The following is a 15,933-nucleotide window of genomic DNA, read 5'->3' as shown; positions in this document are numbered from 1 at the left end:
CCCATGACTTTATCGTCTGTCTTGCTTCAGCTGCTCCGGTATTTGCAGATGTCGCATCAGCTACTCGGCCGGCAATGCACTCCTTTACTATCATGTTTCTCACCGGATTGGCTAAACCCCGCATGGGAGTTATTCTAAGAAACGCCCCCATGATGGATGACGTTGCCTAGTTGGTCATGGCTCAGATCATGGTGAACCTTGAAAGCGTGGGATCATCCCCTGGGCCTATCACGGTTATCCGACCCATCCTGGTTGCCTTCAGGTTCGCCTTGGGCCCGGTCCCCATCTGTCCTGTCGGGGACACTAAGTCTACACGGAAGCTCCACACGAGCAAGACACCCCACACGCGTGGCCATTTCCTTGCGTTGTGCTTCCATCACCCACTTGCATAGCCGGATCTGGCTGGTCGCTGGGACCCGTGATGCAGACACGGAGGGTGTGCTCACTGCGCGTATTGCTGATGTGAGTACGCCCTGCTGCGATAAAAATTTGGCTTCCACCCATCGACGTGGGTCATCCGGGCCATGTGCTTCGTATAGATAGTATAGTTTAAGGGCCACGGGCCACGGGCCACCGGGCATCGAACGCAGGATCACGATTCTCGTGGAACCTGGCAGTTTCGAGGTCACACAGACCCATATCTCAGAATAATGACCAACAGTCACTGGTGAGTGTACTTTTAAGATTTTCTGTGAAGAACCTCGAGGAAAAATATTGAGTCCCTCCTGTTTGTGTCACAATATAATTCTATTTTTTTTTTTTTTTTTTTTTTTTTTTTTTTTTTGGCCCCCTCATCTTATCATGGACGGTAGTAAATGGTGCCAGAGATTTGACTGATCCGAATCTCACCCGCCCACTTTTCATTCAATATTACGAAAGCCAACTATTCCTATTGCACCCTCTCATACCTTGCGCCTTTCAGTCAGAGATGATCGAGTTAAAGCGGGGAAATCACCATTCCAATACATCTCGTCAAAAAAGGGAAGACTGAAACAACTACTAGGAGAAACCCAAACATAAGAGGAAGATCCAGAGCCAGTACAAGCAGTCTGCTTGTCAAGAAAGCCGGCCAGAACGTTCATTAACCCAGCGTTCACTTCACTGTACCCAGGTTCCACCCTTGGCTTGGCAATATTGGCGCGGGAGAAACTTAGCTCCTTGATTGTGTCCCTGGAAAAGACAGGTGGAATTGTCACACCTTCATCGTTTTCGGTTAGTTGTAGCCAGGGAGACTGTGAACCTTGTAGTGATCTGGGAAATTTTAGTCTGACCATTGGTCCTATATGCATAGGTACATTTGTCTATAAGCTCGGCGGATAACTTTCAGGAACATGGGTCCATTAGGAACATGCTTGATCTGCCTCCCTGTCCGCCTAATATTTTTTTTTTTTTTTTGGCGCCTCTTCCTCTAGGATAATGTCGAAACAAGGGAATGCTGGAAACCAAGGTGCTGCTGAACTTTAAGACATTTTCAACGCCTCGAATTTAATATTTGGCGGTTGTCTATAAGCGAGGGTTCATATGTATGGCGGTAGCTGTTACATGCCAAAGACCGAGTTGTAAAGTCTAACGGGCTTATCCATGAATAGTCAAGCGACATTCGACCCATAAAAAAAAGGTCTCCGGGGAATGATGCCGACCGGACGGACAAACTGCTCCAGAGGAGACCCAGCATTGATCCATCCGTCGGACCGTTCCCTACCCAAAATAGCCCATGGCCATAGCTTTCCCACATGGTTACGCTAGGCAAGCTAACAAAGTAAATACGAATGGTCCAAGCGAGCTACCAAAATGGAAGCCATTCTTCACCTGCATTGGCATTCTATCACACATCTGCCTTTCAATTAGGGTATAGCGTCGGCCTGGAGGATGACTGCTTCCCAAAGAAAAAAGAAAAAGGCTCATTTCAGAAGTCTTGGCTCGTCACTTCGCTAGAGACACGACGATGGATAATGTGACAGAGGCAGTGGTATGTACATATCACTGCCAACCCTGCAAGGGTCTAAGGCAGTAGCGGAGACACCCGTCAGCTTAATTCAGTATCATGGAGGCTTCATCAGCAGCTGGCGTCACCTCGTTCCACCTTAACGTAAGATTGGGGGACCCTAGTGGCCGTTTCATATTTCCTGCCACTCGTCATGCCTCAAGAAAGGGGGTGTGGAGTAAGAAAGGAGGTCCGTCAGTACTCCGTAACGGCAAGAACAAAACAAAACAATTATTCCCCGGAATCTAATTAGCTCGTTTCAAATCGAATCATATACTTGGCACCCGTTCAGGCAGGATCGGCGCTCCGCAGTCAAGTTGTCGATGTGTTTCTCATTCAGCTAGCTTCATGGCCAGGCCAAGGCCAGGCCAAGGCCAGTACGGACCCGGAGGGGCATCGATCTCGGGCTCCTCGGTCGCGGGGAACAGGATTGTTCGGGGACCATGATACATTCATTCTGACTGCCCCCTCCCGCCTCCTCCCTTGACGGACCCCTGTCATCACTCATTTGTCCATACACTCTGCACCGGTGCAGCTGCCATAACTCGGGTCGGTTCGAGACGTCGCGGACTGAAGTCAAAGACCACGCGGGACGGCATGCTTGGCATGGATGAAATGGTGCAAAATAATGAGTTGGCAACCAGACCATATACGAAGGACTGAGGTGAGATCGATTGGAACCACTGGCCCTGGTTCATGCAGGAATGCAGATCGGAGGTCCTTCCCCGAGTGAGCATGGGTAAAGCGATTCGATAGAGGATAGATAGAGGCAACCGCAATGGGCGGAGCGAGCCGATAAGGTTGTTGGATTGGCGTTGCTTGGACCAGGCGTGCCTTGCATGTAACAATAACGGACCCTACACACCCGTGTCAATCCTGCAGAGCAATTGCTACTGATCTACTCTGTGTACTCCGTAGGGACTTCTGGTAGACCCCGAGGAGACGTCGCCCACTCCTCTATTGTAAGAAACAGTTCCGGTCCGCGGTGCTGTACAGTTGATGTTTCCGGGAAAAGAAAAAAAAAAAAAAAAAAAAAAAAGTGAATAAAATTAAAATAAAATAAAATAAACTAAAAAGAAAACCCTTTAGCTGAGAATTTTCACTCTTAAGCCGTACCCGTATTGGGCCTGAAGCGTCGATATATTTATTAATTGGTAGGAGACGTGTAGTTGCCAAGACGACATGCAAAAAACGCGCCCCTATCTGCGCGTCGGTTTGCTTGGCCGAATTAGCAATGCACCCTTCCTAGTAGCAAAGTGATGGTTCAAACCCGACTCTTTGGTAACCCAGGTTAGGTGTGGACTAACTAGTAGCTGATCTCATCTCAATTGCCGGATGGGATGCATCGGATTTCCTGAATAGTAAGTGTTTATGCATCTCGTAATTTCCAACGAGCGCGAAGAACCCGTGGTGGCCAGTCCCATGTTGGGAAAGCTGAATTGTTTTCTTGGGATACTCGTAAGTTGATGTGCGCGGCTTGATTACTCCTTTTGACTGGTAAATCCCCCGGAGGGCTGCAGCGTTCTCAAGGGGAGTGAGGCTTAGCTTGAATGTCTTGTTTCAGCAATAGGGTGGCTGATCGTGAAATTAAAGGATTAGTGCTCAGCCCCAGGTGCTTGAATAAACGTATTCCATACATTCCTGGGGGCTGTGGCTGGCAGGGAAATTATGTGAGTAGCATGAAATTGACGATCAATATAGGAACCGAGATTTTATTTTTCTTTTTTCTTTTCTAAAAAAGGAAAAAGAAAAAAAAAAAAAAAGAGAGAGAAGAGAAAGCAAGGTTGGGTTTCCTTTTTATTCGTATTTTATTGATCCACTGCTGCTTATGTTCATTAATTAGGGAAAGTTAGTAAGAAAACCGCTGTATAGCACGCACCTTCTATTGTTTCGTAGTCTAATCTTGCATCCTGCATTATGCATAAAGAAGCATAATTAGTTCCCAAGGAATTATTTCGTCCATAGATTATAGCAAACCAGCTTCGGAAAACAGGGGCGCGAGGATAGCTACTGTCGCAGATCCTCACTCAAAAGGGGAAATTAAAGCGTGTGTGACAGAGATAGAGATATAGAGAGAGAGAGAAGGGGGGCAAAAAAAGAAACGTCAAGACCTGCAGGAGTATGGGGGGTAAGGATAGCGGCTGTGTATGAAATGCCTTGGTGTGATCGACCACGTTTGCCCACATGAGTTCGGTCTCAGCCGATCATCCAAACGGTCTTTGTCCTCGATCCCTTTTCTCGGTTATGATACATACGGCTGCATATACGGAGTAGCGTGATTGCCAAGCTGAATTCTGGTCTAGACTCGTAACGAAAGTTTCGATCTTGGACGTAGAAATCTGATGTCGAGGTTTCAGCCTTAGCCCCCTTCATGAACGAGTTCGTAGGTCTGATGACGACCATCGTCGGATGTACTCCGTCTGTTTCCCATAGGGCTCCATCATAGACCCATAGTCGCATACCAAAAGAATGGGTATGATGTCTCTTGGCTAGTGCGCCCAAAGTACGCCATACCTCTCTCGCTCACGCATTCCCCAGAATGTCCATTCCGTATCTGATGCTTTTTTGACCCGACCCCAGGCTTGAGACTAGTCTCTGCCCCCGTGATCATTGACGCCAACCCTTCGGTTAGTATACCCAGTGTAACGATCTTCGTATTGTTGGTCGAGATGTTCCTTGATTGACCGTCTGCCAAACGGCGGGCAGATACCAAGGATCCGTAGGGCAGAGTGGCTGGCCTTGAAATGGAATGGACTTGCAGTTCCCCGAGAGTAAAAAGATCGATTAGGATTGTGCAACCAGGAAGTAAGAGATACTGTCCTAAGAAGAGCAGTCGCTGAAGATCTCATCTCTTTGCGTCATTACTTCATTTCCACTCTCGTTCCTTTCCTTTTTGGATCGCTCCTCCTCAGATCAGCCTATTTTTGAGCCATATGGTATAGGCACCCGTCTATTCTTGTACCACAACCGGTTGAAGTCAGCTTCTTGTGGCGTAATCCTCTCGCCTTGGCTATAAAGGGACGTGCTTACCCAGCTCTTGTTGTCGACTTTCACTATCAAACTCAATTCCAAGAACGTCCTCCCAAACAGAAAAACATATCAAGTTATCAACTACCCGCCAACTCTGAATTTCAAATTGCGAACTTGCAACTCTTAACTTGTTCTCGAGCGCAAAAACTTCCTCCATCATTCGATTTCGCTTACCTATACTGAAAACCACGTCATTGTTTAGATTCGGGGGGCGCAACACTTACATCAAGAACCTGCAAGAATGTCGTCCGGAAGCAAGCAAGTTAAGAAGTAAGGATTTTAGTTCCCAGAATAAGAAGGGATGTGCTAATCATTTCCCAGACTCGCCAACGGCATGGGCAGTGGGCTCAGCGCAGGAAATCTGAGCTACTTGCCAGACGAAAGCAACAATGGCAATGTAAATCGATTCTCACAGTCATCCGCTGCTGATGGACCTTATTTCGCTCGAGCACGGATACAGGATCGATCTGAACACGTATCACGACTGTCGAGTCAACTCGATGCAACAGATGCAATCATGAAGAAATGAAAACAGCAAATTCTATTTCAAACCACACCAGAAAACCCGGCAACATCAAGGGACCAAGAAAAAGGGCCTTTATGTACAAATGCATTAGGTGCTACCGTACTAGCCCTCGCCAACAGGGGACCGCAGAATGGATCCCGCAGGCGCAGAGTCACAGGAAACAAGAAACGGGTGGGAAGGGGGCCCATTTAGTCTGTTAAATATTTCAAAGCAGAATGTAGCCTCAATACAATAATTCCCATATGCCTTGCGCTACTTCATCATGCCTGGTGCTAGGGAACTCATGACCAGCGTTGAAAGTTTGGAATTCCACATTTCCCTGAAGAGCCGAGGCAGCATCCGGTATAAGTTCGTCCTTCAATATGATTGAATCATGCTCTCCACACATAATAACGACCTTGTCACTCGGAAGGCCGTTTTGGCGCTGTGTTTCCGGCGAGAGCTGCCTCTGTGCCGCTAGAAATCGACCAAGTCGCTGCCAGACCCCCAGTTGCCGCCGCTGTAAAATTGGTCCAAAACGCATGCTAGACATGAACGCATGTACAAATCCAGAATGCTGGTTCACTTGCCACTGTACGACAGATGGAACATTGACATGCGGGTATGCTCGGGACAACAGCTGAACTTCATCGCCCTGCGAAGGGAGCTCCTCGGTGAGAGCATCGGCAGCATTAAGCTTCTTGTCCTGTTTGGGCTTAGGTGTGACCAGGGGTCCTGCGCGAAGACGACGACCCACGAGAAATCCTAAGACTCGATCGGGAACAAGCCCACGTGAGTAAAGAAGCCGCGACTGGAAGCTGACCTGAGAGTCTCGAAGCAAGCCAGCGGGGGCCATCAGCACCAAGCCAGACAGAAGCTGGGGAAAGAACGACGCAAATGAAGCGGCGATCCCACCACCCAAGGAATATCCGACAAGGCAAAACTTCTCAGAACCAGCACCTGTCCAGGAGATCGGAGATGAGCTGAGGGCGAGGAAAATTTGAGTGGCAAATAGTCGGTCATCCTGAGGGATATCGGATGGGCAATCAGAGTAACCTCTTCCGAACCTAATCACCAGATGTTAGCAATCGTTATGAGTCGTGGCGACTTATTTCTTTCAGAGATACAATTGCCTAAGAGAAGTCAATCTACTCTGTACAGCCACCTACAAATCAAACAGCATCACTCGACAGCCCTGATCGACCAAAGCATGCGCCACCCCACCGAGTGCGATGGATGGGGTGGTGATTCCGTGGACAAACAGAACTTTAGGGCCACTGACGGGACCCCATTCATACACTCGCAACGAGCCATACGGTGTCAACACATCCCGAGCTCCTGGAAGCACATCGAGCGGCAGAGGCAACTCCCGGTTCCCTTTCGCCGTCCCCGACGCTAGGACTGTCGGGAGTGGAGAAGGTTGAACGGTGTTACCGGGATCCTCATCTGACAGGAATGAACGGAGTAGTAGGCCTAGCGTAAGTGATGCTCCTGTCGCAGCAAGAAGAGGAAGTTGAGAGCGGTGGTCTGCCAAAGAATCGGAGAGAAAATCGACGGTTCGGCTATACCAGGCCATGGCGATTCCTTAAAGTCTATCGGTCTAGAACTCTAAAACCTACAAAAAAGGGAAAGGGGTATCGACAATTTAACGACGAAATCTATGCAACGAAGACGAAATGAAAGCACGAGGGAAAGAGCAAGAGAGATGGGGAGAGAAGATAAAAGTAAAAGTTGGCGGACGAGGAATTCAATCGATCGCTGCCTGATCTGGTAAGTCTATACCGAGAGCCGAGGTTGCCTCAGGCACCACTCTCTTTTCTATGTTTAGCATTATTTATGCTCTGTAAATATATCCTCGTAGTGTACTACCTATGTTTTCCTTACTGTTAATGGAATACAGTCGAAGATATATCTTGCTTTGGGATATAGATCATAGCAATAGTGGATAACATCAGTATGCGAGAATAAAGATAAACATGTCTTTATAGCCGACAGAATAAGAGAAGGAAAGGGGGGGGGGAATGGAGGGAATAATAATGATTCAAAAATGTATGAGAAAAGGAGAAGAAAATGAAACAGGAGATTCATACAACCCTGTCCAGCAAGCCAACTCCAGCAAAACAAATCCGTGCGCACATAAACCGGATCAAAGAGTGCATGCAGCGATAAAAATACATATTCAAGTATGATCTATTAAACAAGAAGGAAGATAATTTGACAATACGGAGGAATGCCCCTGTGCTTCTTCATGGCACGGCCGGCTAAATCCAGAGAAGTGCAGACATGAATTTGGCAAGGAAACGATCTGCCACATAGGACGCCACATGTCTAGTTACATAAACCAGGAGTTGGCCTCAGAACATGAGACCGAGGACATAATAATAAATACAATTAGTGAAAATGCCTGCAGGATCAGGAAAGGCCATCATTGATGGATCATCGCTCCGCATGCCGGGGATCGACAGAGCTAACGGCCATTCAGGAGATTCTTCAGTCCTTCATCTTCAACGTTGACGCCTCACAGTGCGGTTTGTACCCAATCAGCGCCAAAATCTGTCATGTCACATCCTGCCAAGGTGTAGGGGCGCATGCTGGATGTAGGTATCCTGAATTTAGCCTGATATGGATGTAGTGGATACGGAAATTGAGGCATGAAAATCCAGCACGCTTTCAATTGGGGTCCAAGGAGATATTTGTCGCAGCATAATCCGAAAGGTCTAGCTGGTCCTGCATCTATACCGAATCTGCTCATCAATCTCATTCGTAGACTCTGTCAGTCTCCGTGTCGCCGTAAAAAAAAAAAGAAAGCCGTAGCCCTGACCGGAAAGAACCCGGAGGCATCTCCGTTGCATATGGAGGAGAAATCATTAATTAAAGCCTGACAATTATGACCAGATCTTACCAGCCTGAATTTTGTACGGAGTTTCTTGCATCCGTAAACCGTAGCGCTTCATTCATCTCTTTGAAACAATTTAGTAGTTCAAAGGCATGATAGTCCGCAATGCCGGTTAGGGCTACACGGTCAGAACTCTCCGTGATGCATCCGGAGGGACCATCTAATACCCCTTGTATCATATCTAATTGACTAGGCAGATTCAGACATATAAAGAGGACTTTTCCCTGCTGCAGATTCAGGATACAATTCCTTTGAGAGGTAGCAATAACAGAAAATCCAGCTGATTAACGCGCTCTTTTTTTCTCGGCTCTTGTAACGGCCGTCCATGCCCAGCAAGCCGGAACGCAGACCCAAGAAAACCATCGGCGTTGACCTGGCAAAAGTGCACCGCAAATGGAAGCTGTACGAAGCAGATTGGCTCTGTTGTGATTGATTCCAACTGGCGCTGGCTTCACTCCCTCGACGGGAGCACCAACTGCTACACTGGTAACACAGTGCGTCTCACGCGGTTAGAGGGACAAGACAAGGAGCTGGACTGACCTGTTGTCTACAATAGTGGGATGAAACCCTATGCACAGATAACGCTCAATGCGCTAAGAACTGCGCGTTGGATGGAGCAGAATACGGAAATGCATACGGCGTGTCCACCAGTGGCGATGCCCTGACTCTCAAGTTTGTCACTGGAGCGAATGTGGGATCTCGTCTGTACCTGATGGACAGCACCGATGCAGCATATCAGACATTCAACCTACTGGGTAACGAGTTTACCTTCGACGTGGACGTTTCCAAACTCCCCTGTGGTCTGAACGGGGCCTTGTATTTTACAGCTATGGACGCCGACGGAGGCGTCAAGAAATACCCTGACAATAAAGCCGGGGCCAAGTACGGAACTGGATACTGTGATTCTCAATGTCCTCGGGGTCTAAAGTTCATCAACGGCATGGTAATCATCCCCTCCATGGATTTTCACATCAGACACTAACAAGCAGTCCAGGCCAACGTAGAAGGCTGGCAGCCCTCCAAGAGCGACAAAAACGCCGGAGTCGGCGGCCACGGTTCATGCTGTGCGGAGATGGATATCTGGGAGGCCAACAGCATCTTCAGCGCGTTCACTCCTCACCCCTGTGACGAGACAGCGCAAACCATGTGTGATGGCGACAACTGCGGTGGAACCTACTCCGATACTCGATACGCAGGCACCTGCGATCCAGATGGCTGTGACTTCAATGCCTACCGAATGGGCAACGAGACCTTCTACGGTTCCGACGGTATCATCGATACTTCTTCGAAAATCACCGTCGTGACGCAGTTCACTACCGGGCGCTCTGGATCACTGTCGGAGACCAAACGTTTCTACGTACAGAATGGCAAGACGATTGCCAATGCTGTGTCCAACGTTGAGGGAGTAAGTGGTAACTCCATCACTGAGGACTTCTGCAGTGCGCAGAAGAAGGCTTTCGGCGATGAGACAATATTTCAGAAACATGGTGGACTCAGCGCCATGGGAGATGCTATGTCCTCTATGGTTCTTATTATGAGTATCTGGGATGATCACTATGCTAGTATGATGTGGCCAGATAGCACTTATCCTGAAAATGCGTCTGTCTCTGACCCCGGGGTTGCTCGAGGGACCTGCAAGCCGCACGTCGGTGATCCAGCCACCGTGGAGAGACAGCATGGTGATGCTTCGGTCACTTCTCTAATATCAAGTTTGGTCCGATTGGGTCGACCTTTGATGCTTCTGCTTAACTGGACGTGTCCGTGGCAATATGGAATGAATCACTGGATAGCATTCGCGAGGGGTGCAAAAGGAAGACTCTGAATGAATGTATTGAGCTGGTAGAAAATGAAGGTAGTTATTCTGTTAAGATCCAGCAATCACTCAGTATTCCATCTTAGATTCATTTCCAAATACCTCTAACGCCAAATGCATTTGCAGATCCTGAAAATTATGACTATCCTATCTGACACAAAATGAGTCGGTTTGTTTGACCCTGACCCGGACCCTGGCACACACACTATTGTGTTTGGTGATAGTTTTGGTGGATGGCCCTGCCACGGTCTCGCCGCCCAATTTCGAGCCTTGGCCTGCATGAGTGGACTCATTGGCTTTGGCTTTGGCTTTGGCTTTGGCTTTGGCTTTCTTCCAGGATGATTTGGTCTGAGCAAGATGCGTGGTGAACAACTCCGATGGAACGGGTATAGATTCAAGGGAATACGCTTGGGATTCCATTCTGCCTTGTGGTAGAGTTGTAAAAAAGACTTGGTCCTGAAAACCCGATGGACGTTGATCGAAAATGGCTTCTGGATGCTCGGCATGTGTTTCATGATATAATGTTGCAGGTCGATTCGCTCGGTGATAGCACTGAGAGTGCGAGAAGAAGCCATCACGTCAAATAAGACCTTGACTAAATTAGACGTGGGCACTGTGTCGTCGCGGAGTAAGTTTTTCCTAAATAGAGTCTTCAGATATTCCCAGATGCAGATGAGCTCAACGTATCCTGTCTGCACGAGCATGTTATAGAGATGGAACAAGTACATAGGCTTTAGTGCATTAACCTATAGAAGGATTCCATATTTGTACACCACTTGTAGCCCTACAGCCAGGCCAATGCTGCAAAGATACGGAGAGTAACTCTAAAGACTGTTGAGGTTTCTGGGATCAAGAAGTCCGCGTACGATCTTGGCTATACACTTCCCGGCTCGCCCTAGTCAGCTTTGAAAGTTGTCGGCTAGTCCTTCAGTCATGGCAGACTGTGTATTGTGTGCATCTAGAGTGCGGCATACCTCCATCGCTACCAAACGCAGAAACGGAGTTTTCATTGGGGATGCCCAAGAACAGATCAATGTCTCGGTTGGGATGAACGTCCTGGGCAGGTCCTTCTAACTCGTGGCCGTTCAATGCATGGGGATACCAGTCTCAGGACACAGTAAGAGAATCCACAATATATTGCAGCTGAAAGATCAGGTCGGACTTTGGGTCGAATATTCGTCCCCTGTTTCTGCATCGCAAACCAGGCAATTTGCCCGTTCGACTGACCTGGTAATCCGTAAAAAAATCAAGAAGCTCGTTGTAGGCGTTTATTAATAATTGTTCTTTCATGTCCATGTCGGTCGACTGAGTCTCTTCAGCCTCTTGACCCGGTACAGAATCACCCTGGAACAACCGAAGCTTGTCCTGTGCCTCATTCATATCTCCCACTTTAAATATTCTCACAACCTCCTCGAACGAATCGTGGTCCGGGAAATTAACAAAACCCTTGGACTCAACGGTCTGGATCATAACGAGAGCGAGGTTGCTCACAGCTCCGGCAATAGCACTGTTTAGTCCCTCGTAAGCCACTCTGGTCCATATCGTCTGTGACGTAGTTCAATCAATTGTGCCACAAGGGAGTAGGCGTCGGGGAGATACTCCATGATGAACGCACATTCATCTTCAACGAGACGATAACTCTCCAGAGACACTTCGTCAAGACGAGACTTCGCCTTTCCTTGCCTTTCTTGTTCCCGCCCACAGGACTTTTGCCCTTATTCTGACCTGCGGAGGTAGTATTGGGGGACTCATTGATCTCATCTTCGGATCGTCTGTTGGTTTCCCTTAAAGACTGAGCAGCGAGAATCTGTTGGAGTAGATGACTACCCCTTCAACGTCCTCGATCCTACTTCCGCTTCATTCTTCTTCACGACATCCACTTATTCCTCCCCAAGGCTTTGAAAGCCTGTTTAGACCAACAATCCAAAGCCTGTGGGGGATATTATTTTTCACGATATCTGGCTCGGAGTTGCTAGCTCCGACCTTTTCAAACAGTTTGGTTTTTCTGTCCTGTCTGCAATCACAGAACGGACCAAACGATAGATAATGGCTGGGATAGGAGGAAAGTTCTTTTCAACGAGCTCTGACAATGCCACAAGCCCTGCTAAATTGCTCTTTCCCTGTTGTAGTTTTGGATGTTGGGTCGAGGGTAGAGAAGATCCTATTGGAAGTACGGATAATCCAGTATATCAGGAGTCTTCCATCCCTCTTTTATCTGAGATAAGTAGCTTTGTATGAAATTATGGACTAGCTAGCCATGAAATAGCCAAGATTCCACAGAAGCGTTGTAGAGAAGATCATGGTAGACAAGTATAGAAATGTAAACAAGCACCACTCCAACTAATCTATAGTTCCTGTTAAGAATCTCGGGGAAGAAGCTATGTTGTGAGGTGCTAGGATAGCGGTGACTGGATAGTATATTGAACTATCGGTGCGATCTAGTATCGCATGGTGAGTATATTGTTCTATCTAGGAGAGAGAGCGTAGACAAACGCTTCCTCATGTCTACGTGTCCCTTAGCCCCTGAATATGATATATCACATCGCTGCGGGACTAGGATATACGAAGGTGCCTTAGGCATCCTGATTTCCAACAGTTCCTAGAGTGGGGAATGGATTACGGGTGTGAGAACATGAGCATTTTCTCATCTTTGACCGGAATGTTATCTTTATAGAGCAGGTTTGTTGCTCTGATGCTCTCCAATCCATGCCGATAACAATGGGGGTTACACCATGACTGGCACTTTCTGTGCAGCCAAAGCTGTGGGTAAACCAGGTCCCAGAGGCCATGGTAAGAACATCTTCTCATTTTGAGAAGCCCAACTTGAATGTAGTATGAAATAATGGCCTGGCAAAGAATAGCCAGCATGGAATGGTATCTATCAAGATCTTTATAGATGTTGAAGCTATTTCGTACTAGTTAATTGACATCGCTATTCCTCATCCGGCTGGTGGATCAGGAACATGCAGAATTTCAGCTGTTACCATACCAAACCTTACTTCAATCTGCAGATGGTATGACCCAGGCATTAATACGTATGATTCACTGTAATGCTCTCCGCCCCACACAACACGGGTTCTTCCATGAAAAAGAGCTTCATCTCCAACGAAGAAAAAGAATTACATTGCACTTCACTTTGCACCTCCCACGCCATGTTTGACACGGTCTGTACTCTGCCTCTTTCGGCAGACCTTTTTTCACAGGCAATTCACCCCAACCAGCCCATTGTCTCAGTGGGTTTGTCCTCCGGTCATGTTCAAACCTTCCGGCTGCCCTCGGACGAAGCCGACAGTGATGACGATGGTGCGTCGACCTCCTCGTCGCGCAATGGCAGGGGCCACATCGATACCATGTGGAGGACAAGACGACATAAGGGTAGCTGTCGGTGTCTCACGTTCGGAGTGGATGGGGAGACGCTGTACTCTGCGGGGACTGATGGGTTGGTGAAAGCTGCGAAGGCGGAGACCGGGGTGGTGGAAAATAAGATCGCTATTCCCACCGACAAAAAAGGGTGAGTTTGTACCAATTCTTCCACTTGTCTTTCTATTTTATCTATGGAAGTCTTATCCGTGGTTAATTGTTCCTTATTGCGTCTCAATGGCTATCTGGTAAACATGGATTCTGATCTCCAATTTGTTTTCTGCCAGCTCAATTGATGCTCCAACAATCGTCCACGCACTGTCACCCCAGACTCTCCTTCTCGCTACGGACTCGAGCGCCCTGCATCTCTACGACCTTCGTATTCCGTTCTCTCGAGTTTCGGCCCGACCGCAGCAGAGCCACCATCCTCATGATGATTACATCTCTTCACTGACCCCGCTACCACCGTCGGACACCAGCACCTCGGGCTTTAGCAAACAGTGGGTTACAACGGGTGGTACTACGTTAGCGGTCACAGATTTACGACGCGGGGTTATGGTGCGCAGTGAAGATCAGGAGGAGGAGTTGACTAGTTCCGTATACATGGGCGGTTTACCATCCGGGGGAACCAGCCGTGGTGAAAAGGTGATTGTGGGTGGTTCCAGTGGCGTCCTGACCCTTTGGGAGAAGGGCGCGTGGGACGACCAGGACGAGCGCATCTATGTGCAGCGCGAAGCCGGTGAAGGAGAGGCACTGGAAACTCTTACGGTCGTCCCCGAGGAACTGGGCAAGGGTAAAATGGTCGCGGTCGGCCTGGGAAGTGGAGGAGTGAAATTCGTTCGTATCGGCCCCAACAAGGTCGTAGCCGAAGTGACGCATGACGAGACGGAAGGAGTTGTCGGCCTGGGGTTCGATGTCGAGGGCCGTATGGTCAGTGGAGGAGGACAGGTAGTGAAGGTCTGGAATGAGGCTGTGGGATCGAGTGACTTGAACGGTGTGAAGCATATACTCGGTGACAGTGATGACAGCGACGACAATGATTCCGACGACAGTGATCGGGAGACCCGGGCTGATCAGGGACGAAAGAAGCGCAAGAAGAACAAGGGCAAAGATCGCAGTGGAGTTCGGGATGTCATGGCTTTCCATGATCTCGATTGAATGACCGTCCGATCCGACTCTATACGATACCACAAGCAGCATAGGGGCATAAGCATAGGAGTGTGCGTTAGGGGAGGGTACAGTCCATAACGTCCATTATTTTTTTATAATGTCTGCATGTTTAATGATACCTAGTGAATTCCGAATAGGATTTAAGTGGTGGCCCTCAGGAATGTATGTTCGTCACAGCGGAGGATTTCCACGTAGAATTCACCGCTCCGCAACTTACATCTACAGAAGGAGTAAGTCTCCAACGAACTGACCGATTTAAATGTCGGACCCTACAATGGATACCTTCGAATGCAACGCCAATCCCGGCCGAGTCATTGGCAGCGGTACTCTACAGAAACTCCCCGATGAAGTGGTCCGGCTGGACATCAAGGCGCCGCTGGTGCTCTCGACACCACGACTGGTCGGCTAGGCGGAGACCGTCAAAGCGGTTCTCAAGGGTCAAGTGGCTGACATCTTTCACGAGCGGCCATGCACACCCCGACGCATATCGCCGACAAGGCCGTAGAGTATCCAAAGGCGCAGGACGTGGACGGGGTTGTCTCCGTCAAGGGTGGAAGTACCATCGGACTGGGGAAAGCGATTAGCACTCGCACTGGGCTACCTCATCTCTGCATCCCGACGACATAGCAGGAAGTGAAATGACCCCGATCTTGGGTGAGAAGGCGAAGGGTCTGAAGTAAACACGCTTCGATCCCAAGATCCTTCCGGGAACTGTCATCTACGACGTCGATGTGACGATGACTTGTCGATGGTGATGAGTGCCACCAGTGGCGTCAATGCCATTGCTCATGCCGGTTAGTATACGCAGTATTCATCCATTTGCTGAGAGAGTCTTGGTTATCTTGTTTATCTCCTGCATGCTGGATGATACTACAAGTAGTTGAGGCTCTATATGCTCGCAGCACAAACCCCGTTACCAACCTAATGGCCGTCGAAGCATTCGTGCACTGGCATCTGCTCTTTCAAACATTGTTGAGCACCCCTAGTCTTAATCTGCGCGGTCCCTAGCACTCTACGGTGCCTGACTCTGCGGCACTTATCTGGGAAGTGTGGGAATGTCCATCCATCATAAACTCTGCCATACCCTGGATGGGAGCTTCAGTTTTCTCCATACGAAATCGCATACGGCCGTTCTTCCTTGCACCATCTCATACAAAGCCCCCAAGATTCCAGAA

At 48.6% G+C, this 15,933-nt stretch overlaps 8 protein-coding genes across 8 annotated transcripts; 4 read left to right on the top strand and 4 right to left on the bottom strand.

Moving 5' to 3' along the window:
* Positions 1-212: 212 nt before the first annotated feature.
* Positions 213-581, bottom strand: ATNIH1004_006149 (uncharacterized protein; the record flags this gene model as incomplete). Its single annotated transcript, XM_033570785.1, has 1 exon — positions 213-581. One exon carries the CDS (start codon positions 579-581, stop codon positions 213-215), a length of 369 nt encoding a protein of 122 aa, XP_033426817.1.
* Positions 582-5,255: 4,674 nt separating this feature from the next.
* On the top strand, positions 5,256-5,543 carry ATNIH1004_006148 (uncharacterized protein; the record flags this gene model as incomplete). The annotated part of the gene is made up of 2 exons (XM_033570784.1): positions 5,256-5,284; positions 5,336-5,543. 2 exons carry the CDS (start codon positions 5,256-5,258, stop codon positions 5,541-5,543), a joined length of 237 nt encoding a protein of 78 aa, XP_033426816.1.
* A 220-nt stretch (positions 5,544-5,763) lies between these two features.
* Positions 5,764-7,095, bottom strand: ATNIH1004_006147 (alpha/beta hydrolase; the record flags this gene model as incomplete). Its single annotated transcript, XM_033570783.1, has 2 exons — positions 5,764-6,586; positions 6,689-7,095. The coding sequence occupies 2 exons, from the start codon at positions 7,093-7,095 to the stop codon at positions 5,764-5,766; spliced, it is 1,230 nt and encodes a 409-aa protein (XP_033426815.1).
* A 1,311-nt stretch (positions 7,096-8,406) lies between these two features.
* Positions 8,407-10,237, top strand: ATNIH1004_006146 (glycoside hydrolase family 7 protein; the record flags this gene model as incomplete). Its single annotated transcript, XM_033570782.1, has 4 exons — positions 8,407-8,434; positions 8,749-8,909; positions 8,972-9,358; positions 9,410-10,237. The coding sequence occupies 4 exons, from the start codon at positions 8,407-8,409 to the stop codon at positions 10,235-10,237; spliced, it is 1,404 nt and encodes a 467-aa protein (XP_033426814.1).
* Positions 10,238-10,297: 60 nt separating this feature from the next.
* On the bottom strand, positions 10,298-10,648 carry ATNIH1004_006145 (uncharacterized protein; the record flags this gene model as incomplete). Its single annotated transcript, XM_033570781.1, has 2 exons — positions 10,298-10,375; positions 10,433-10,648. 2 exons carry the CDS (start codon positions 10,646-10,648, stop codon positions 10,298-10,300), a joined length of 294 nt encoding a protein of 97 aa, XP_033426813.1.
* Positions 10,649-11,052: 404 nt separating this feature from the next.
* Positions 11,053-11,849, bottom strand: ATNIH1004_006144 (uncharacterized protein; the record flags this gene model as incomplete). The annotated part of the gene is made up of 4 exons (XM_033570780.1): positions 11,053-11,123; positions 11,203-11,334; positions 11,431-11,773; positions 11,844-11,849. The coding sequence occupies 4 exons, from the start codon at positions 11,847-11,849 to the stop codon at positions 11,053-11,055; spliced, it is 552 nt and encodes a 183-aa protein (XP_033426812.1).
* Positions 11,850-13,380: 1,531 nt separating this feature from the next.
* Positions 13,381-14,746, top strand: JIP5 (WD repeat-containing protein jip5; the record flags this gene model as incomplete). Its single annotated transcript, XM_033570779.1, has 2 exons — positions 13,381-13,739; positions 13,876-14,746. 2 exons carry the CDS (start codon positions 13,381-13,383, stop codon positions 14,744-14,746), a joined length of 1,230 nt encoding a protein of 409 aa, XP_033426811.1.
* Positions 14,747-15,032: 286 nt separating this feature from the next.
* ATNIH1004_006142 (uncharacterized protein) lies at positions 15,033-15,385 on the top strand (the record flags this gene model as incomplete). Its single annotated transcript, XM_033570778.1, has 3 exons — positions 15,033-15,137; positions 15,168-15,195; positions 15,222-15,385. 3 exons carry the CDS (start codon positions 15,033-15,035, stop codon positions 15,383-15,385), a joined length of 297 nt encoding a protein of 98 aa, XP_033426810.1.
* Positions 15,386-15,933: the final 548 nt, after the last annotated feature.

This window comes from Aspergillus tanneri (genome assembly GCF_003426965.1).
Source record: "Aspergillus tanneri strain NIH1004 chromosome Unknown AapTan_4_pilon_pilon_pilon, whole genome shotgun sequence".
Taxonomy (NCBI): domain Eukaryota; kingdom Fungi; phylum Ascomycota; class Eurotiomycetes; order Eurotiales; family Aspergillaceae; genus Aspergillus; species Aspergillus tanneri.
Note: the sequence above shows the minus strand (reverse complement) of the source record. Positions and strands in the feature narration are given on the sequence as shown.